Raw genomic sequence first — 22,734 nt, forward strand, 5'->3', positions numbered from 1 at the left:
CCCGGCGGGGGCCTTCCTTGCGCAGGCGCGGGCCGCCTCCTGGCCCCCTCCGCGCCCGGAACATGGCGCTCCCCGGCCGGGCTCTGCTGCGCGTGGCCGCTGAGCAGCTCCTGCGAGGACGAGTCGGGGCGCTGCTCCGGCCGCAACTCGAAGCGGGAACCCCCGGCCCGGAGCGCGGCTTCAGCCTCTCTCACAACCGGGTGAGGACCGGGCCTGGGTTACGGGATCCTTCACTTTGGTGGGGCCGTTTACGCCCGTCGCGTTTCTGGGGGCGCGTTGAGTCGTGGCGGGCTCCCCTGGAGGGGCGGACGGGCTCCCCTGGAGGGGCGGACGGGCTCCCCTGGAGGGGCGGACGGAGCGGGGACGAAGGGGCCACTCCGTGGACACTCGTTCACCCGCTCTCCGGCCGCCAGGGCACGGTCATCGTGGAGCGCTGGTGGAAGGTGCCGCTGGCCGGCGAGGGTCGGAAGCCGCGCCTGCACCGGCGGCACCGCGTCTACAGGCTGGTGGAGGACACGAAGCACCGGCCCAAAGACAGCCTGGAGCTCATCCTCACGCAGTCGGTGGAGGGTAAGGCTAGGGCGGAGGTGCTCCTAACGGGCCGGGCCTGTTTGGCATCAACGTTCTCCTGCCCTTTCCTACTTTGTGGGAAAGGGCAGCTCTCTGGTTGAGAGGAGAAAGGCGTAAAAAGTGCAGTGATTGAGATGTTGGCCTCTGTGTGGAGAATTAGAACAGGAATGCAGGAACATGAGTGTGTGTGTGTGTGTGTGTGTGTGTGTTTGTGTGGGGGCGGGGAGGCCTGTGTGCCGCAGATACTGAATTCCTGTGATTGGACAACGCTTCACTTTGTATGGAGAATATCAAGTTTCTAAATGGACCCTAACTAATTAGAAGCCTCTTAAATGTTGTTCCAAGTGAGTGTTAACATTCTTCTAGGAAGAATAAGAACAGAGAATTAGAGGCGCTTTTTTCTTTGGTCCTCTCCTACCCTTTAGGGACTCCTAGCTAGTTCTGACCCAGTGTCTGTTCGCCTTGGCAGAGCTTGGAGTGCGGGGTGACTTGGTTTCAGTGAAGAAATCTGTGGGCCGTAACAAGCTTCTTCCTCAAGGACTGGCTGTATATGCATCCCCTGAAAACAAGAAGTTGTTTGAAGAGGAGAAATTGGTGAGCTCAAAGAAAGGCAGAGCGGGGGCTAAAACCTTAAGATTTCCTCTAGCAACTTCTGTCCCTTTTCTATTTAATTTGAAAATGAAATAGTGCCGAAACCGGTTTGGCTCAATGGATAGAGCGTCGGCCTGCGGACTGAAGGGTCCTGGGTTCGATTCCGGTCAAGGGCATGTACATTGGCTGCGGGCACATCCCTGGTAGGGGGTGTGCAGGAGGCAGCTGGTCGATGATTCTCTCTCATCGATGTTTCTAGCTCTCTATCCCTCTCTCTTCCTCTCTGTAAAAAATCAATAAAATATATTTTTAAAAAAAGAAAGAAAATGAAATAGTGACTGGACCAGAAATCCAGCCTATGCCTAGCATAGTAAGTTTGTTGTTATTTACTATGTACTCACTTTTTTTTTTCCCCCCCATCTTTCTTTCCTAGCTAAGAAAAGAAGGAAAGTTAGAAAAGATCCAGACCAAGGCCGGTGAGGCGGTGAGTAGAAGCACAGAAAGTCTTTATTTGTTGATCATCTACAGGAGTCGCCAACCTCTTCTTGAGTGGTTTCTTGATTTGCTTGAACTCTCTTGATTGCAGACACCAGGTAGGGGAAGGGGGAAGTGTTGTGGCTGCCATAACTGGTATTGAGACCTGGGGAAAAAACCCTGGCCTTTTGAGTGAAGTGCCCTAGCTTACTGAGTGAGGCCCCGACGTGTAAGAGTGTGAGATGCAAGCTCTGCTCCGTGATATTTACAGACAAGTTGGAGAGAACATAAACACGAACAAAAGTAATCAATAAACATAAGACAGTAAATTATAAGCGTGACAGGGACCAAAATGGACTCGGGTGATTAGAGAGGTTTTGTCCAGATGGGATTGAATTTGGCCTTGGGGGGTTAATAGGATTTGGATAGGCCAGGAGAGTATTCTTTTTTTTTTTTTTTTAATCTTTATTGTTGAGAGTATTACAGATGTCCCCATTGCCCCCCTCCACCTGGTTCCCACCCACCCCAGGCCTTCACCACCCTACTGTCTGTGTCCATAGGTAAGATCTTTGGTTAATCTCTTCCCGCACCCCTTCCCCCTTTCCTTCTGAGATTCGTCAGTCTGTTCCATGCTTCCCTGCCTCTGATTCTATTTTATTCACCAGTTTATTTTGTTCATTAGATTTCTTGTTCATTTATTTTGATTTTTAGATTCAATTGTTGATAGATATGTACTTGTTGCCATTTTATTGTTAATATTTTGTATCTCTTCCTTTTTAAAGAATATCCTTGTAAATTATTCTTTATTTCAGTTAGTGTATGCTTAATTTCTGACTGGTCCTTTTTCATGTCTTTGACATTCTCACTAAGATCCTTGAAAGTCTCATGAAGATCTTTGAGTAACCTTATAACCATGGTTTTGAACCCTGTATCCAGTAGTTTGCTTGCTTTCATTTGTGACATGTTTCTTTGTCTCCACATTTTGGCTGCTTCCCTGTGTTTGTTTCTGTGTAGGCAGATCTGTTATGTCTCCTGGAATTGGTACAGAGGCCTTGTGTAGTAGGTGTCCTGGAAGGCCCAGTGGTTCAGCCTCCCCAGTCACCTGAGTGGGCACTCTAGGTGCACCCCTGTGTGGGCTGTGTGCAGTCTTGTAGTTGAGCCTTGATTGTTGTTGGTGAGGCGGTGAGTAGAAGCACAGAAAGGCTTTATTTGTTGATCATCTACAGGAGTCGCCAACCTCTTCTTGAGTGGTTTCTTGATTTCCTTGAACTCTCTTGATTGCAGACACAAGGTAGGGAAAGGGGGAATTGACCTCCAGGCTAATTGGCTATGAGGACCAGCTGTGACTACAGTGGGAGAGCTGCTGTGCAGGAAACGCCCCTGTGGAGCAGGACTTGCTTCAGTGATGCTTTGGTGCTCACTGAGTCAGCCTCTTGAGTGTGCCCTTGTGGATGTATAGAGTTGTAATCTGCTGTGGCCTAAAGCTGTCCACCTGGTGCACTGGCTCTAGGACCTCCAGGGAGGGCAGGAGCTACAAAGGGATCTGCAGGCAGCTGCCATTTGCTGTTTTTATTGGGCTTGGAGGTGCCCAGGCGAGGCCCAGCTGTGAAGCAAGGCAGGCTGGTACTAGTGCCGGATTGTGGGTCTTTTATTGATAGGTTTGGGGCACTCTGTTACCAGCTGCAGCTTGTTGGATTTTAGCGAAGTCTGAAGCCTGAGCCAGGACAGGCCTATTCATATGGAAAAGCTCCTGCAAACAGCTTGAGTGGGGCTGCAAATTGGATGGGGCAGGGTCTCAGGGAATCCCCAGGGTGGAGCAAACAGACTCAGCTGTGACTCAGCCCCCAGACAGGGAGGGTCCCAGCACAGGAACAGTGATCCCTGTGAGTACCCTTGCCTGGCAGAAAGGTCCCCCCCACCTCCATCCCTCCCTCCCCCGCTCCACTCCCAAGTTCCTGCCCTGATACCAGGCAATGCCTCAGCGCTGAAGCTCAGAAGTGGGACCGTGTAAGTTTGTGTGCAGGTCCTTTAAGGGGAGCACCTGGGTCTCCAGCAGCCTCATCACTCAGCCACAATCCCTGCTGGTTTTTACAACCAGCTCATAGTTGCAGGGATTTCTCTTCCCAACTCTGGAACCCCAGGTTGGGAGTCTGGTGTGGCTCCTCACAGGCTGCCTCCATAGAGACAATCTACCCCCCCCCCCCATTGAAAAAAACACATGGTACAGGTGGGTGTCGGACCAGCCCATCCTGCACCTCCACCCCTGCTACCAGTCTCAGTGTGCTGCTTTATTTCTCTAGTTGTAGGATTTCCATTCAGCAAGCTTTACAGTGGTTCTACATGATGGTTGTTCTGTATTATAATTTGGATGTGGTTGTGGGAGGCTGTGAGTACAGGCGCTACATATGCCACCATCTTTGTTCTATCTTTTTTAAAAAATCTTTATTGTGGAAAGTATTAGAGATATTCCTCTTTCTTTCCCCCCATTGACCTCCTTCACCCCGCACCCACTCCTCCTAGGCCTTTACCACACTGTTGCCTGCGTCTGTGGGCAACATATATGCATATAAGTTCCCTAGTTAATCTCTCCCAACACCACCTTCCCTCTGAAATTTGTCAGTCTTCCATGCTTCTGTGTGTCTGGATCTATTTTCTTCATCAGTTTATTTTGTTCATTAGAATCCACATATAAGTAAGATCATGTGATGTTTATTTCTGACTGGTTTATTTCGCTTCAGGGGGGTGTATTCTAAAAGGAGAAAAAGTGTAAGAAGATAGTTAAAGCATGCTTTAGCATAGAAAGTAGGCTAGTTTAACTAAAGCAGAGGACTTGTATAATATTAGGAAACATGGCTGGAAAGGGGGTTGAGACAGGATTTACAAAACATCTTGAATCCTCCGCTAGTGAATTTACATTTCATGCTGTAAGCAAGAAGGAATCATTAATAGGGTAGGGGTGGGATTGAAGGGCCAGAAGCGTTGAATTAAAACAGCCTATGAAAGTCATTTCATCCTGACATATACCAGTGGCTCCCTTTTTTTTAATCCTCACCTGAGTATATGTTGTTTGTTTTAGGGAGAGAGAAACATTGATGTGAGAGAGAAACATTAATCAGTTGCCTCCTATACATTCCCTGACTGGCCAGGGATCTAACTCTCAGCCTAGTTATATGTGCCCTGACCAGAAACTGAATCCACAACCCTTTGGTTTATGGGACATGGTCCAACCAACTGAGCCACTTGGGCAGGGTCAGTGGCCCCCAATTGATGATAAAACATGGCTACTTGATTAGGGACAACCAGATATAGAGTACATTCTTCTCCAAAGTGCCACAGAAACATCTCTCCACAGTATCAGCCTTGGGACAAGAACGTTCTCTCTCTCTCCATTTGTCTTCTCACCTGTCTTGGCTGACTGTGAGGCAGAGATTGTGCCCTTTTCCTGAGCCCTCAGACCTTGTGCCTCTTGCTAATGTTTCTAACTCTAATGTAGCCTCTGTTTATAACTCCTCTCAGACGGTGAAGTTTCTGAAAAGCTGTCACCTGGAAGTGGGGATGAAGAACAATGTCAAATGGGAGCTAAACCCTGAAATAGTTGCCCGCCATTTTCTAAAAAATGTGAGTGTTCCCAAACAGCACTATACCACTGAGGGTGGAAGCTACCTGTGGGGAGCAAGCCTGGGACTGAGCTTTTGGCTAGAAACAGGTGTGAGTCCAGCTAGAGTTAGGGAAAGTGTTCTTGGCTGGTTTGCAGGGTGTGGGAGGGAAATGGCTAAGGACTAAGGTTGGTCACATAGAATCTGAAAACATAAGAAAATATGGTATCATTTCTTTCCTCTCTAGCTAGGGAAAACCTGAGAAAATATGACTTCACTGGAAAATTTTTATTGTCATTTTAGTCTGTAGCCCTGTTTCTCTTTGTGAGTCCACCTCTTTCTGAGAAATGAGGCCTGAGTTTCTCTGCCCTCCTGGGGGATCAGCCGGGATAAACTATACAGGAAATTCTAGAACCCTGTTTATGAGGTTGCCTATAATGGCAGACCTGTAAACAGAGCTCCTTTTTCTATGATTCTTTTTCCAGCTTGGTGTTGTGGTAGCCCCACATGCATTAAAGTTACCAGAAGGGCCTATCACACGATGGGGCGAGTATTGGTGTGAGGTGACGGTGAGTATTTTACATACTGTCTCCTTTTTCTGACTTGGGATTGGGTGGTGGTAGCTATTACCTGCCCAGCTGATCTCTGGGATTCCTATTTTGTATGCAGGTAAATGGGCTTGACACGATCAGGGTACCTATGTCTGTGGTGAACTTTGAGAAACCCAAGACAAAAAGATACAAGTACTGGTTGGCCCAGCAAGCTGCCAAGGAAACGGCCCCCACCAGCTCCCAGACCATCTGAACCTACTCTCCCTCAAAAGTGGTGAAGCAGAATCTGAGGCACAGTGGAGCAAAGACGAGCCAGCTCTGACCAAATAAGGAATTTGAGACCATATGGGGACATCGGACTAAACTGCATATATATGTTGAATTCTGCATATTTGTCATCTCCATCTTCGACTGTTATCACATCTCGCCTTATTGGGGCAGTCCTGCTCAAGAAGTACCAAGTTGTAGATATGATAAGGTAAATATTCATAAATCAAAAACAGTCTAGATCCTATTTCCTCTTCCTCCATTGGAATTCATTGGAATAAATGGAAGAGCTAGCCATTGTCTTTAGTGCTTGCCTGTCCTCATCATCCAAATTGAACATTTATGTCTCAAAAAGAAAGAGGTTGTGTTCTTCTTAGGTGCTTACTGAGCTTGGGTAGTCTGGGGACAGGACATCCACATGGTATGTCCTCTTGAGCCATTGGGGTTTGCTGCTAAAAAGGAAGAAAATACATTTGCAGACCACACCTCACAGTTGCTGTGGGCAAATTACTCAACTGTTACGTCTTTAGTCTTAAAATTTACTCTCGCCCTAGCAGGTTTGGCTCAATGGATAGAACGTCAGTCTATGGACTGAAGGGTTCCAGGTTCCATTCTGGTCAAGGGCACATGCTTGGGTTGCAGGCTCGATCCCCAAGGGGGGCATGCAGGAGGCAGCCGATCAATGGTTCTCTCTCATCATTGATGTTTCTCTCTCTCCCTCTCCCTTCTTCTCTGAAATCAATATATTAAAAAAATAACTTTCACCCTGGCTCAACGGTTGCTCAACGGCTAGAGCATCGGCCTATGCACCACAGCGTTGCAGGTTTGATCATCCAGGCTGTGTGTGCGGCAGGCAACCTATCGATGTGTCTCTCTCACGTCAGTGTTTCTTTCCCCCTCTCCCTCTCTCCTCCCCTTCTCCCTCCCTCTCTCTCCCTTCTTGCCTTACTCATTCCCACTTTTTCTAAAAATCAATAGAAAAAATATCCTCGGGTGAGGATTAAGAAAACACACACAAAAACTTACTCCCATTAGGTATTTTGATAAAGTCATCAATATGAGTAAGCACAATGGATTCTACTTTTCTAAGGCAATCTGAATTAAAGCCTAAGGGTAAACGGTGGTGAAAATAAAGATGGGATGAAAGAAGTTTTTTTTTTAAAAAAAACAGCTGTATTGTTTTCTGAACCAATTCCTAAGATTTTGAAAAAGAAAATGTCTTGGTTTCCAGACCAGAGTTAAGATAGGGGCTGGTTGTTAGGTAATTATCGAATAGGTGTCTTGATAAGAGATGAAGGAAGTAGTTCTGCATAAGTTCAAGGTCCATTAGGAAAAATACCCAACTGTTAACAAATGGATTACGTGAGAGACACTCAAATACAGTGAGAGGTCATGCAATTCAGGTGGCTAGAGATGGACCACTGACTGCTATCCTTACCAGAAACCCAGAACTTGGTTTCTGTCATCCTTTTTGAGCCAGTTAAGCTACCACTCCAAGACCATTAAGCACTTATGTTCACTTTCATCCACATGAGGCCATCCCAAGTAAAGAGAGGTCTGTCGGTAGTTGCATTGATAACTACCCAACCTCACACTTGTCAAAACTCCATAACCCAAGTGGAGCACAGGTATTGTTTGAAATTTGCCATTTATCTGATCCCCATCCCTATTGTCATTGAAATGGAAAGCTCATTTAACACAGCATCTTCCCACATCATGAAGCGCTCTGAAACAGCAATAAGCACAACATTACACACAACCGATCTCAAAGTGTTTAAATACTTGCCATAGGGTGAAGTCCTGGTGAAACAGATTGAGTTGGAGGTTTGCGTGCAGGAAGTTTATTGGGAGGAGTTTTCTGGATCAACACCTGTGCGGGAATGAAGGAAGCAGGATTGCGTAGAGAGAGAAGTTGAGCTGATGTATCAACAAAGATCTCAGTCAATCCCACAAGCTCAAGCTAGGATGTGGCTCTGCAGAGATGTGTATCCTATTGAAACAAATGGCCAGACCAATATCCCCCCACATAGACTAGGAAAGGGCAGAGACCTAGGGTGAGGTTACCAACTTCAGACAAAGGCAGTTCCCAGAGGGGGTACTCAAATGAAAGCAGTCACCCCCACACCCCTGCCAGGGTGGTTATCAAAAGGCAAAGTAGGGAACCATGATTTTCATCCCACCAGCCAGTAAGGAGCTCTCCTCCCCCTCCATGGTGTCAGTAGGGAACCTGGATATCTACTCCCCCACCACCACCACCTTCCCACAGGATAGTATCAAAGGAGACCTACTGGAGAGTTAGGACTTTCACCATCACCCAGCAGTAACGAAGTAACATCCATCATATTAGTGGAGACCATGAGGAGAGCTGCAATCCACCAGCAGTAAAGAGCTCAACTTACCTTGGGTATCAGTGGAGGTGAAGTAGGGAATCTAAAATTCCACTTCCACCTGGAAGCATGAAGTCCCCTCCCTCCTCCTCCCATGCCAGAGCAGTCTCAGAGAAAAATACAAAAATGTTCACTCCCCCTAATGAGTTGCAACTTTTAAAAATATAATCATACCAAGAACTAGGAAGATCTCAAACTGAATTTTAAGAAGACAATCAATAGATGCAAAGATTGAGATGACAGCAATATTAGAATTATCTGACAAAGATTTTAAAGTACCCATGATGAAAAAGCTTCAGCAAGCAATTATGAACACGTTTGAAACAAATGGAAAAAAATAGTTTCAGCAAAGATGGCAAATCTCAACAAAGAAATAGAAGTTATAAAGGAGAACCAAACAAATATTAGATCTACAAGGCCCTGGCCAGGTAGCCCAGCTGGTTATAGTGTCATCCGATAATGCCAAGATTGTGGGTTCAGTCCCTAGTTGGGGTACATATAAGAACCAACCAATGAATGCATAAATAAGTGGAACAACAAATCAATGTTTCTCTTGCTCCCCCCACCCCTTCCTTTAAAATCAATAAAATAAAATAAAAAAACTATAAAATAACCAAAATGAAAAGCTCAGTGGATGGACTCAACAACAGGACAGAAGAATCACTGAGCCACCCCTGGTTACCTTTCAGAAGGGACAGCACAGGCCCCTCTGGACCTCTTGCATGAACTGGACAGACTGCTCTCCTGTCTCCTTTCAATCCCAGCTGTCACCGTCCCAGCAGGAAAGAGATGGCACGTGTAAAAGATTTTTCTGGAAGGATTTTGGCAAAGGGACTGTTGACAGGTGAGAGCAGGGGTAGACAGCCAACCAGGGAGATGGCACCCCTGAAACAGACCATCCAAGGTCTCAAGGGAGTGGGGCCACGTGATCACGCTAGAGTGGGCACGTGAAGAGGGGGCGGGGCCATGTGATCAAGGGGAAATGGGCACTGTTTTCCATTTCACACTAAAATGGTCCTAACCTGCAACATGAACACTTTTGGTTTACACCCTTCTCTCACCAGCATGGCCACTCTTGGGACTCTCTCCTCAGTGACTTCCCTGTGCAGGTCAAATTGGCCCTGCTCCTTCCCTGAAATAATAGCCGCTATCTATGAAGGCCTACTGTGGGCTAGATGTGTAGTGACAATTCTCACAACAAATCCACGAGGGACGTGCTATCACCCTATCGATAAACTCAGCAACCCAAGAGAACAGGAGTGGTTTAAGAATGCTGCGAGTTCATTCTTTCCAACAAGCCCGTGGTGAGAGGCTGATGTATGCAGAGTACCTGGTTCTTTTGGATTCAAGCTGAATTTCCCGGGGAGGCTGAAAAACTTCAGGGTTTACACATTCGTTGCACATGCCAACCTGCTCCCGGGGAGATGCTTTTACAAGTTGGATGTGAGTTCTGACATGTCAAGGGTGTGAAGGTAACATCCCTCTTTTTTACAGTTAGGAAAGCCAAGGCATTAAGAGGCAACGAAGTCAAAGTGAGGGAAGACTTCAGGCAGAATTTCCTTGGAGGAAACAAGAATTGCCCTTCAGGTTTAATAATGCAGAGCTATGGGATTAGATAGTAACTTGGTGCCTACAATTCCAATTCAACTGTTAACATTCAGTTCCCACGTGGGGACACATTTTATGGCCACCTCCTTGTGCCCCCACCCCACCACCACAGTGCCAGTCAAGTGGCCCTCCTTTATGTGCCCAAAATAGCTTGAATGTTCCTTGTATCATTTCACTGAAACTATTGGAAACTATTATAATTATCTATCTACTAGTGGCCCAGTGCATAAATCCATGCACATTGAAAGGAAATTAATTAGAATAAATAGTTTAATATCACTGTTTGCCCTTTCTCTATAATAGAAGTGTCAACCATATTCACAATCGACAATGACAGATGGAGACACATGCGTGCGATTGGCACCAGTAAGGGCTTTATATGTATTGCGCATGTGCGAGTCAACTCAGCCTTTTAGAGCTATAGAATAAACTTGCTTAATTAGACCTGCTTTCTGATTTAGCTAGTTTTTCCAGCCCAGTGAAGCACCCCAACTTCTCTTTCAGGTAATTGTCAGCAACACAGCAGTAAATATCAACATGAAGCAGATTATTATAGGTCACGCAGGGAGAACAAAGGGTAAAATATTTAACTGCAGCAGTGTTTGACTATATTCTGCCCAGTGAGAAAACCTGAAGTCATTTTCAAGGTCCACCATTTCTTCTTTTCAGTCGGGTCAAGTTCCTAAGCTAAGTCTCCATTTTCTGGCTAATGAAAATGAGTCTCCTATCTATCTACTGCAGGACTTCTGTGAGGATCAAACGAGATGACCTGGGTTTTATTCTAAGTGCATGGAAGACTGTCAGTGAAAACACTTCACAGACATTTAGTTACATTGTGAAATGTTTCCACGTGGCCATAAAGCAAGTCATGTTCCTGGGCTGAAGAAACTGCAAGGAGGCTAGTCGCTAGGGAAAGGAAGCTGGGCATTGCTACATGACATCATTACCCTGACAGGCAGTTGGCATATTAGCCTTTTGTATATAGATAGATTTGTCTTCACTCCTTGAGGAAAGAGTGTGTTTTATTCCCCAAACTGCATCCTGAGTACATAATATGCCCTGATATCTATTGAATAAATGAGTGAATAAGTAAATGAATAAACAAATGAATCACCAATCTGGCAAGGTTTCTTTTCTTCCAACACTTGAAGAAGGAGACATCTAAGGTGCTCAGAAAGCAGCACTGCCAGAGATAAGGTCCCGGATTTGGTAACGTGGGGAGAAACTTACTATTACAGGAATCTGTGAATATTTTCCCACTCCTGGCCCTGTTTCTCTTCCTCCTGCTCTTCCCACCCAGGCCTAGAACAGGCATTCTCCGAGTGGTGTCTCGAGTTCGGCCGCCCCCAGGAGAGGGCAGCAGAGGCCCACTCAGCCGGGAGAGGGCCTAGCTTTCCGGATGCTGCCCTTCCTTCCCACCCCTTCAACAGCGAGACCAAGGCCGTCCTTCCTGCTCGCCGCTTTGGCGTGAACACGACTGCCAGGGCCTGCTTTCGCTGGAGCCACAGACAATGAGAAAATAAGCAAACCAGACAATAAGAGACAGTGGTGGGTGCTGTGTAAAACAAGACAGTGACATGATAGAGAATGGTGGGGGGAGTTTAATTAAATATTTTTAAGTGCCTGGGGGAGGCTCTTCAGCTGGATCCAGGACTCTCAGAGAAAGTGACAAGAAGCTACATGGGATACTGTTGGCTGCTCAATACTCAGCCTCCGTAAACAGTCCTGGCCAATGAGATGTTAGTGGGAGTGGGCGGAGGGAAGCCTTTGCTTTCCAGAAAAGAAAGACAAGTCTCACTACGGAGTCCCCGCCTGGTCCTCCAGCTCCTCCTTGACCATAAGGAGGAGAGGAAAGTGCTGAGAGGCAGGCGCCGAACCAACACCCGCACCACCACTTGCACACCTGCCATGCGGGAAAGCAGGCCCCGTGTGCTTAGCAGAGTCACTCTTAGCGGAGTTCTCTCTTCCTATCCCTGTAGAGCACCCCACCTTGGACCACCAGCCCCGTGAAGATCGGGGCAAGAGATGCAGGCAGAGTCCAAAGACGCTAAAGTGGGGACGACCTTGGCAAGTTCGGAGGAAGAGAGAAAGGGGGGGCGAGGCGGGAGCAAGGCGAGGGGAGTAAAGTCAGGTTCAGGTCTGGCAAAGCTTCGTAGCCCCTGGGATTTATTCTAAGTGCGTGGAAGACTGCCAAAGGGTTTTAGGCAGGAGAATGACATGCTCTGACTTAGGTTTCTTAAAAGAACATTCTAGCTGTGACATGGGAAGTGAGTCAGGGATGCAGGTGGGCGACACTGCTCTGCGGCTGACTTAGCTGCTCCCACTCTTCTCCTGCCACCTTTTGTTCCCTTTCCCGGTCTCCGTTGCACTTGGGGTGAACCACAGGACCCCATGAGACCCAGGGGGGAGGATTTTCAGAAACATTTTGTTTCCTGATAGAAAGCGATGGACTCCGCTGGTCTGGCTCTCCTCCCTTCTCCCCGCTTGGAGCACAGGAATGGCCGCTGGGAGTGCAGGCCCCTCTCAAACTGGGCGGTCCCAGGCCAAGGCCGGCAGCGGGAAGTTGGAAGCCTGGCCTGGGTGCCTGTGGGCATCATTAAACCTTTCTGCCAGCTGCCAGCCTTAGTGGGTGAAAAAAATAACCCCCATCTGCATAAGACAATCTCCACCTGATTCTGACTTGCAGCCTGCATGGAAAATTACAGCTAGACTGTCAAGGATCTCCTGGGAAAACGTGGGGGTGGGTGAGGGTGGAACCCACCAACACGCTGCTCCTCACCTACATCACTCCCACCCCCAGGGACCAGGTCCTTCCCTGTCCTCGGGCCCCTGTTGTTCTCAGTGACCACAGGTGGGCGAGAGAGCAGAGGAAAGGGGCAGCTTGGGCAATAATGGGATCAGGGCCTAAGAGGAATCAGGTGTGACGTCAGCCCGAACTCCCATATTGTTTACCTCCTCTTAGCCAGCCTTACTGCCAGCCTTAGTGGGTGAGAAAAATACCCCCCTCTCTGCCTAAGACACTGTGACTTGGGCTTTCCGTTACATTAAACTAAATACATTCTCAGCTCACTTAGTGGGCATGCGAGTCAGCAAAGAGATGCTAAGCCTGGGTGCAGGTGAGAGACGACGGTGACTGGACGACGGCGCTTGTCTCCCTATCGATCTTTTCAGCTAGTCTCAGCTCCCTCTCATTTGTCTTCCACAGGGTGACACTTTCTAAGTACAAATCTCTTCATTGACTCCCCTTGGCTTAAAATTCTCTGCTGGCCCTCCATCGCCTACAGGGTAAAAAACGAACCTCCTTTGTCTAATACGCGGTGCCCTTTGCAATTTGTCCCCACCTTCCCCGCTGCTCCACCCTTGCATTTTACACTCTTCCAATAGGACACACCCCTAGTGAACATCTCCCACGTGCCAGGTACCATCCATTCTTCATCCTTAATCCGACAGCCCTGAGTGGTGGGTATTCACACTCGAAGTTTACAGATGAGAAACTTAATGCTCAAACCAGTTAAGTGGCACGGCCAAGACCACACATCTAGTAAGTGGTGTGTCAGGATTTAAAATCTGGTCTTTACTTCATAACAAATTAGAGATTTATTTTCCTCACTTACCAAGTCTGAAGGCAGGTGAGTGCTGGGCTGTCCGGGTGCTCCACGATGCTGCCAGGGTCTCGGAGTCTTCTGCAGAGGACTGGCTCTCACCCTCCTCCTTGTTGTTTCAAGGCCTTACGATGCCTGCTCAGCTCGACATCACATTCAGGTTCAAATCAGGGAGAAAAGGGCAGGCTACACCAGCTTAATCTGTCACAACCCCCTCCTATATTTTTGTTATGAAAGCAAAAGCTTTCCTAGAAACCCCCAGCACACGTACCTGGAGCTAGCTCATGGACACGTGGCTGCCCCTAGCTGCAAGGGAGCCTGGAAAATTGGGGAATATAATTATTGTGGTTGGCTGAGATACTAAATACAGTCCACGGCTTGGGGTCCAGCCTCCTGCTGCCCTCAACAAAACTGGTGTTCTGTTAGTAAGGAAGAACGGGGTGATGAGGAGCAGGTGACTAACGGGTCTGCCACCACCTTCTGCTCAGCAGAACGGAAGCACCTGTGGGACCCTGGCTGCCCCACGCCTCCCCCCACATCTGCAAATCCTTTCTTACCCATCACAGGCCAGTTCCTGTGGGCCCTCATGTTCTTTCTTTTATCTTTTCCTATATTTTTTAAAAATATTTTATTGATTTTTTACAGAGAGGAAGGGAGAGAGAGAGTTAGAAACACCGATGAGAGAGAAACATCCATCAGCTGCCTCCTGCACACCTCCTCCTGGGGATGTGCCCGCAACCAAGGTACGTGCCCTTGACTGGAATCGAACCTGGGACCTTTCAGTCCATAGGCTGAGGCTCTATCCACTGAGCCAAACCAGTTAGGGCTCTTTTCCTATATTATTGCTGGGTCACTTCTCCCAAGAAGGGTTCCAAGAGTGTCTAAAACAGGGGTCCTCAAACTTTTTAAACGGGGCCAGTTCACTGTCCCTCAGACCGTTGGAGGGCCGGACTATAGTTTAAAAAAAAACTATGAACAAATTCCTATGCACACTGCACATATCTTATTTTGAAGTAAAAAAACAAAACGGCAAAAACACCCGCATGTGGCCCGCGGGCCGTAGTTTGAGGACGCCTGGTCTAAAACAACACTTCACATCAGAGGCCCTCAGTGGATGTGTTTTTTTGCTGAAGACTTCGTTAGGATTGTCTAAACAGAGCCATAGCCCCTGGTGTGTGATTCTGAGAGCACTTAAGACAGTGCGTCAGGTTCCTATTCCATAGCTCACTATGTGTGGTTTTTAATCGTTATCTAAATGCTGTGTTTTGTTGCCCTTTCTACTACTGCAGCTGAGAACAAGACAGGCAGGGACAGGGAAATACCGTCTCTGCTTTGGGCTGTGCTTCTGTTGCCATGGTGACGGTGACAAGTGACACTCAGGTGACAGGTGCTTCATCCAGTGGAGCCAGTGGGCGATGGAGGCCAGAAGACATAAACAGGCAACACCCAGGCCTCCCTTCCTAACACCAACTGGTCCATGCCCCTGCCTTTTAGCTGAAAACCAAATGGACGGAGGTCTCGTTTCTGAAAATCCTCAGGAACAGGTCTGCCACCCCCGAGCCACCTGGCAGGCTCACACTTCTCAGTATTCGTGGGCCCTGAATGGGTTTGCTGTGTCTGGCCTCGTTCTCCCTTGCTGTCCTTCCAGCCCAGTTCCTCTCATGGTCTCCATGGAGATGAAAGAGAATCACCTGCGCGCTCTGAACAGTAACCCAGGAGTAAGGTCAAGAGCAAACAAGCCACCGCGGAAGGGTGGCCGGGTTCAGCACCACCGGCTGCGGTCCTCCGGGCCCCAGCCCTGCTCTTCATCCACTCTTGGCTCTGGGAGTGGGGGGTCTGGAGGGGTGGGGAGTCCACCTAGTGGGGCACATGTGGAAACAGCTGGCTGACCCGAGAGGCCCGGGGGCTGCCCCCGAAAGAGAAACAGGCCGACTGCCTACCAGGTCAAAGCAGGGCCGGCACCGCCCTCCTCCGGAGTGAAGTGAGGCAGAGACAGCAGGAAGGTCTGTTTTTAATGAGCGTCTTTAAAAGCCTTTGCAAAGGAGACAGAGCCCACGGCAGCTTGGAAACCCACACTGATGACAACAGACTCTCACTTCCAGATGCCCTGCAAGACAGAAATGGCTCTGCTAAATCAGGACTGCGGCTTTCTCCCACCTCCCATTAAAGAGAGAAAAAACCCCAACCTTGAAAATCACTTCAGATCCTCCTGCCTGGGAAAGGTTGGGGCCCTAATGGCCTCGCCTGGTGCGAAGGGGAGGGGGCAGGAAAGCGCCCAGTCCCAGATGCAGAGGGCAGGTGCCCCCCCCTTTCCCAGGGCCCCTTGGCCCCCACCACCAAGGACTGGGGAGAAGGCTGGATACTAGCAGGTCCCGCCCCCATCCTCTGTCACTCTCTTTACCCCTCACTACTCCCACTTCCTCTCTCCCTTTCACCACAGTACGTAAGGAGACATGCTAGACACACCCTGCGCCTCTCTTCAGCCCCTGATCCCCAAAACAGTGCCAGGAAAACGAAACACTTGCATGAAACTTCTGCTTCTCCGTTTGCTTTCTTTCACACCCTGGGCCCAGAAGCCAGTGCTTCTGTTCACAAGAGGGAAGGAGCCTCTGTCTGCGAGGAGGGTGACACCCACCCCCGGGCTGGATCCTTCCTGGCCGCTCTCAGCAGCTGAGCATCGTGATTCTGCTCATTAAGCCCCTTTCTTCTCCTTAATGAGCTGCGTGTGAATCTTGTTGGGAAGTCTTGGATCCGTGAAATAGTCTGGGATAAGAATCAACGAGAAGAAATCATCTAAGCCCCAGAGACAAAGGCTGGGGGGCAGCTCGCTCTGCTAAAAAGTTAGGCTGGCTCGGTCTTGGCAGGCTGTGACTAGTGGCCCCGCTTTGCCACTATGAGATGTCACAGCAAATCCTGAAACCACTGCCCCCTTTACCACCACCACCACCCCACCCCGCCGCCCCTCCCCCAGCAGCCCCGGGTCTGCCAGCGCCAGGGTGCCCGAGAAGAGCCTCCACAGGGCGCCCCCCCCCCCTCCACACCGCCCTCCTGGGCTTGCTGACGCACGGGGAGCCGTCCGAGGGCTGAGCTCTGGCTTTTCTGCTCCCGGCCCATCTTGGGGCCCAAATAAGTGCCAAGTGTTATTCTTGTCTCCGCTGGGCCTGCCAGCCCGTCTGCGCCATCACGCCCTCTCTGGGCAGATCCGCTCAGAGGAGACAGGCGCGGGGAGAGTGACGGCAGAAGAGGGTTTCAGACTCACAATGTGAACCAGAGGCAGCATCTGCGGCGGCGGCAGCCCAGACGTACTGAGGTTCCGTGGGGAATGGTTGGAGGATGGAACCGGCTCCCAGGGCTCCCAGGGCCCAAGAAACCGCCCGGCCCGGCCCCTCTAAAGACCACTGACCCTAAGCCGTCTGGGGCGGCAGGGCCCATTAGAGCCACCTGGGGAGCCTTTAAAACTGCGGAGGCCCAGCCTCACCCCAGGCTAATTAAATACCAGCCTCCGGGTGGGCCTGCCCTCCGTGTTATATTTAAAAGCTCCCAGGTGGTTCTCGTGTGCAGCCGGGGGGAGCCCTCCTTCCAGATTCCCAGGGAAGGCGCTGCTGCCGGGTTCCTTAGGGAATCTCAAAACCCTTAACTCTCCCCGCAAGCAAGTTCTGCCTCATTTCTTACCTGTCCCCGTTCTGAGGAACCGGCCAAGCTCCCTTGGGGGGCGTCGGGTGAAGACGCGGCCCAGACTTGCAGGGAGAACCCTGGGCTTGTGGGAGTCTAAATTCACAAGAACGCTCCTGGGGCAGGTTTATCAAACACTGGGAACGGCCCGCCTCACTCACCTGCAGCAAATTCTCGGATGTTTTCCGGCCTTTTCAGAAACATTTCTCTGGAAAACAGGAAGGGCCGGGGCGGGAGGGAAAGCAGGCTTTAAGGGTGAGGTGCTGCTGCAGCCGGAGGAGGCTGATCACATGTTCAGCAACCGTGTTCACAGACCCAGAGGCCGAGGCAGGGCGGGCAGCGAAGGTGGAGGGCATGCTGCCATCAGGAGGGGCGGAGGGGCAGACGGCAACCCCGCCACCTCCTGAGGAGGTTTCCCCGGGAAGTCCCGAGCCTTCAAAAGGTTAATCATTTGCCCGAGCTCAGAAAGCAAGTGACTAAAGGGAGAGAGGGCCCGGGCTCTGTGATCCCAAGCCGGCGCTCTCTCCGGTCCTCATGGCTACGGCTGCCCCGCCTCCCCGGCCTAGAGGGCCTGGGCCTCAGGCACTAAGGATTTTGCTTCCCTTCTCTTCCAATCCAGCTTGCGAACTAGTGAGCACAGACTACGTGTAAATAACTGTACTAGATGAGGTTGGGATATTTTTAAAGATAAAATGTAGCCGTAACCGGTTTGGCTCAGTGGACAGAGCGTCGGCCAGCGGACTGAAGGGTCCCAGGTTCGATTCCAGTCAAGGGCATGTACCTTGGTTTCGGTACTGGGGATGTGCAGGAGGCAGCTGATGGATGTTTCTCTCTCATCGGTGTTTCTAACTCTCTATCCCTCTCCCTTCCTCTCTGTAAAAAATCAATAAAATATATTAAAAATAAATAAAAATAAAATGTAGCCCCACCTGGAAGAAATTACAGTCAAGTAAAAGGCAATGGGTAAGTTCCCGAGTGTCCAAAAGGCCACCTCCTCCAGGCAGTGCGACAAGAGGGTATCAGAGTGCTGGGAGTCAGACAGAGGAGGCTACTGAGAGCAGGGCCCCAAGATCTCCACAGAGCTGGCCCTTGAGAGGACCCTTGAGGTGCACATGGAGTTTCAGAGCAGGACAAGGGCTGAGAGACAAGGGCATTCCAGACCCAGGCAAGCCCCAAGCACAGGGACTGGGAAATGAAACCCCGTGCTCTATAGATGGTGAACTTCTTGAGGGCAGGTACTGGGTTGTATCCCCCGTTTACCCCCAGGATCCAGCAGAGCACTCAGGGCGTGTCCGTGCCCCTCCATGAGGTCAGTGGAATGATCAGGGAGGTCCGGTCTGGCCGGGGTTAGGGGGGCACAAGAAGGGAGTAGTGGAAAGCTAAGGAGGCTCTATTATGGGGTTCATGAAGGTCTGGGAGAGACATTTATAATACTCAATTGAAAAGACAGTGGCGATGCATAAAGTGTGGCCTAGTCCCACGGTGGAATACAAGACAGAAAAGGGAATGGGGGTCTACAAGATACTGTTGCGCAAAAGAAACCAGTCGGGTTCTAGTCCTTGCTCTGGATGCTGGTGCCTTATGCGTCTCAGCTTATGAAATTTATCCAGGTTAGGATATGCCACTTTTCTGTACTCTGTATATCAATAGGACGTGTGGTGTGTTTTTTTTTTGGTTTTTTTTGTGTGTGTGTGTGTGTGTGTGTGTGTGTGTGTGTTTTAAAGCAATGGTATGGGTCCACGGAAGATTTTTCCAGCCAAGGATTGATATGATCAGTGTTGTATTGGGGAAGATTCGTCTGCCTGGGTATTTACAAAAACATTTAATAAAGCCTTTCTCAAATTTCACTCTTTGCTATCATATCTCCAGCCTAAAACCTGAACTCTCCGGGTGCCTAAATCCCTACTCTTTCCATTTTTCAGGTTCAAAATTCAAGGTCAAAATGTAAGAGTTCTGGCCCAGCCCATGTGGCCCAGCGGTCGACCCAGGAACCAAGAGGTCACCGGTGCCATTCCTGGTCAGGGCACATGCCCACGTTGCAGGCTCAACCCCCAGTAGGGGGAGTGCAGGAGGCAGCCCATCCCTGATGCTCCTCTCTCATCGATGTTTCTCTCTATCCCTCTCCCTTCCTCTCTCTCTAAAAATCAATTAAAAAACCATACTTTTTTAAAAAGAGTTCTTACACTGTGTGCATCCGTATAGACTAGAGAGCTGTGGCTGAAGGGCCATAAGTCACTAGGATCAGAAAACCCACGTGGCGAGCTTGCTTCCCAACAAAAACAGCTCGGAGCTTCCGGCGGCTTGGCGTGCGCCCAGAGCAGAGACCTGCTCCACAGGTGAAGACAGGTGTGCCGCCCGGGGTTCTGCCCCCGCCCCTCCCTCCCTCTCCTTCACTGGAAGGACCCTCTGAAGCATCCAGTACAGAAAGGGCCTGACTCTGGCTCATCCTGGCACCACCCAAAGGAAATAACAAGAACATCAAGAGCAACCCAAACTTCAAACACTTCCTCTCCCCTCCCTCCTCCACCCCAGAAAGAGCAAGGCCTCAAAGGGGCCAAGAGGGCTGCCTGTAGGGGAGTTGGGGAACAGCAAATGGAAAAGCCTGGGGGCCCTCCCTGGCCTGGGGAAGGGGGTGACGAGGAAGGGAAGGGAAGGTGCCTGGGGCTGCCCTAAGCAGCGAGGCACGGAGCTCCAGCTCCTGGAAACTTCCTGGGAGAGAAGCAGGGCCATCCCTGACGGGTGACAAAATCGACGCCCACTTCACTCACCCCCCCCCCCCAAGGATTCTAATCCTTTCATTTGTGAACAACACAGACAGACGGTGATTTGATTCAAGCTTTTATCATCTGCCTCCTGATGGAATTATTCCTAACTTGGATTGCAAGCTCCCCACGATAGGAAGGCCATGATTCTTATCTCCCTTTAGGAAAAAAGGTACAGCGTGGCTCAGTGGTTGAGTGTCTACCTGTGAACCGGGAGGTCAAGGTTCGATTCCCAGTCAGGGCGATCCCTACTGTGGGGCATGCAGGAGGCAGCCCAACAATGATTCATCATTGATGTTTCTATCTCTCCCTCTCCCTTCTTCTCTGAAATCAATAAAAAGATATTTAAGAGGGAAAAAGTGACGGCCTGACCCCGAGGGCTGACATTGACAGAGGACTCCCTAAACTATCTTTTGCCCAGGCCTCACCCCAGACCCAGCGAAAACCAACCTTCACAGACAGGTTTCCGTTTTCCCTCGCTCTTTCCCTTCCTGCCCTCTGAGAACCTGCTGCCACTGGGAGAAATGGCTGAAATATAAAGAACAGTGAAATCCGGGAGAAACCAAGGGGCCTGGGGGAAAAAAAAAAAAAAGACACCGGCTTCCCAGCTCCCACGTGCAAGGCAACAAAGTGGGAAGACCAGGGGTTCGGGTCCTGGTTCAGCAACTTGGAGGCGGCACTTCACCTCTCAGAACGTAAGCTGAAAACCTGTAAAATGGAAGCGATGATACGCGATCTTTGGTAGAGTCGCTGGGAGGATCCGCGAGTGTACCAATGCCGTCACTGTGTGGGCCCTGGGAACACCAAACACGGCTCCACCAGCTCAGAGCTTTGGTCCAGGGACAGACACGGAAGATCGACAAGGCAAGTACAATCCAGTGCAGTGATGGGCAACCTTTTGAGCTTGGTGTGTCAAACTTCGCCAAAAAACTGAGCATAACTCGGGTAGTGTGTCACTTTGAGGAAAAAACATTATTTCGCAAATGTTTCATCCTCGGCATGCGGCCACCTCAGCGGCCGCGTGTCATCAGAAATGGCTACGCGTGTCAGTGCTGACACGCGTGTCATAGGTTCGCCATCACTGATCCAGCGTGATAACTGCTAATGTCGGACACAGCTCCTGCAGATGGAAGCCATTGTTGTCATTATTTAAACCTCGCCTATGTGTCGATAGCCGAACAGTATTTGAGATCGTTCTATTATTTTCACCCCTTGCTGCTCCCCGTCGGTTCTTTGTCTTTCATCCCATTGGGAGACTTTTCCATTCCAACAAATGCCACGCTGAGCGGCAGTGTGGGGGAAGGAGAGAGCACGCTCCAGGACACGAAGGAAAATGGTCTTTCCCCCAAGACTTACAGGGGAGTCACTCAACTCTCAGTCTTTCTGCAGCTGTGTTCTCAGGTGGGGAAGGGCCAGACACCTGAATTTTGTCAAGTTCTAATGATTTCATTAAGAGTCTCTGATGGAGCCGAAACCGGTTTGGCTCAGTGGATAGAGCATCGGCCTGCAGACTCAAGGGTCCCAGGTTCGATTCCGGTCAAGGGCATGTACCTTGGTTGCGGGCACATCCCCAGTGGCGGGTGTGCAGGAGGCAGCTGATCGATGTTTCTCTCTCATCGATGTTTCTAACTCTCTATCCCTCTCCCTTCCTCTCTGTAAAAATCAATAAAATATATTTTTTTAAAAAAAGAGTCTCTGATGGAGAAGGATGCTCTAGGCCCAATGGCTGCCCGTTGAGTTTCACCATGCCCAATTCCTTCTTCCAAGTGTCACAAGGTATATAGTTACCCTGACAGCTACCGTGAATGAATATTAATATTTTTGAGACTTTAGAGGTAACTGAAGGAAACCTCTAGCGATAACTCAAGAAAACCCTGGATGCCACAAACCCCCGAGTTGGGGAAAATTAAACATTCAGATATTTTGTAACCTTCAGGCCCTATAGGAAGCAAATAGGGGGTGATTACAGAAGAGAGTCACTCACGCTCACCTACCCCCAGGGTGGGGCCTGGACCACCACCTACCGGAAGAAACCACTCAGCAGCAGCTCCACCTCTTTGTGGGATCTCAGGTACTTTTCGTTAGCAATCCGCGTCTGAATCTGGGGACAAGAGCCAAGGGTCACACGCTCCGTGAGGAGGCCGATTTCGGGGTCCAAGCCCTGGTGGTGTGAAGGGCTGGGGAGCAACGCGCGCTTTTACCCGGTGCTTTCGCAGGACCGTGAACAGCTCAGCCCTGCAGTCGGACAGATCAACCCCTCCCCGCGGCCTGCTCCTCGGGCTTAAGGGCCTGAACTGCAGCCGCGTCTCCACTGCCGGGAACACCTGGTTTGTATCTAAGGTCACGTACCGGTCAGTCACTTCGGTCCATTTCTCGGTCCGGGTCCCTGTTTTAGTGCTCCCTGCACTCTGAGGCGCCCGCCAGAGCTCTGTCCAGGGATCCGCCGGGGTCCCCCCGGGCCTTGCCCCGCCGCCCCCCCCCCCGCTTTGTCGGGAACAGGCTCCCCGCTCTCGGGGTTCTCCTCCCTGTCTGGGCCCTTATCCTGGGGGCGGGGGCGCGCACCCACCTTGTAGTCGCGCAGCTTCTCCAGCTGCTCGGGGCTCAGCGCCCCGGGGTCAGGCCCCAGCTGCCCGTCCTCCAGCGTCGTCATCTTG

The 22,734-nt window shown here is 50.1% G+C and overlaps 2 protein-coding genes and 1 long non-coding RNA gene across 6 annotated transcripts; 1 reads left to right on the forward strand and 2 right to left on the reverse strand.

The window, feature by feature from the left end:
• Positions 1-28: 28 nt before the first annotated feature.
• On the forward strand, positions 29-7,816 carry MRPL9 (mitochondrial ribosomal protein L9). The gene is made up of 7 exons (XM_079762173.1): positions 29-200; positions 414-570; positions 1,040-1,164; positions 1,595-1,645; positions 5,152-5,253; positions 5,717-5,800; positions 5,901-7,816. The coding sequence occupies exons 1-7, from the start codon at positions 63-65 to the stop codon at positions 6,033-6,035; spliced, it is 792 nt and encodes a 263-aa protein (XP_079618299.1). The 5' UTR covers positions 29-62; the 3' UTR covers positions 6,036-7,816.
• Positions 1,652-14,373, reverse strand: LOC307093873. Its single transcript, XR_013813005.1, has 3 exons — positions 13,659-14,373; positions 7,836-7,919; positions 1,652-4,384 (listed from the first exon to the last, which is right to left on the reverse strand). It is a non-coding gene; the product is annotated as an uncharacterized lncRNA (long non-coding RNA).
• A 161-nt stretch (positions 14,374-14,534) lies between these two features.
• On the reverse strand, positions 14,535-22,734 carry RIIAD1 (regulatory subunit of type II PKA R-subunit domain containing 1). 4 transcript variants are annotated; one of them, XR_013812977.1, is made up of 5 exons: positions 22,647-22,734; positions 22,105-22,181; positions 17,480-17,526; positions 16,282-16,409; positions 14,535-15,753 (listed from the first exon to the last, which is right to left on the reverse strand). XR_013812977.1 is itself a non-coding variant. In XM_079761666.1 (4 exons), exons 1-4 carry the CDS (start codon positions 22,728-22,730, stop codon positions 15,671-15,673), a joined length of 291 nt encoding a protein of 96 aa, XP_079617792.1. In that variant the 5' UTR covers positions 22,731-22,734; the 3' UTR covers positions 14,535-15,670. The 4 variants fall into 4 exon arrangements, 2 of the variants coding, with proteins under 2 accessions (XP_079617792.1, XP_079617793.1); XR_013812978.1 differs by having other exon boundaries at positions 16,172-16,409; XM_079761666.1 differs by lacking the exon at positions 16,282-16,409.

Source organism: Cnephaeus nilssonii (assembly GCF_951640355.1).
Source record: "Cnephaeus nilssonii genome assembly, chromosome: 21".
In the NCBI taxonomy this organism is placed as follows: Eukaryota; Metazoa; Chordata; class Mammalia; order Chiroptera; family Vespertilionidae; genus Cnephaeus; species Cnephaeus nilssonii.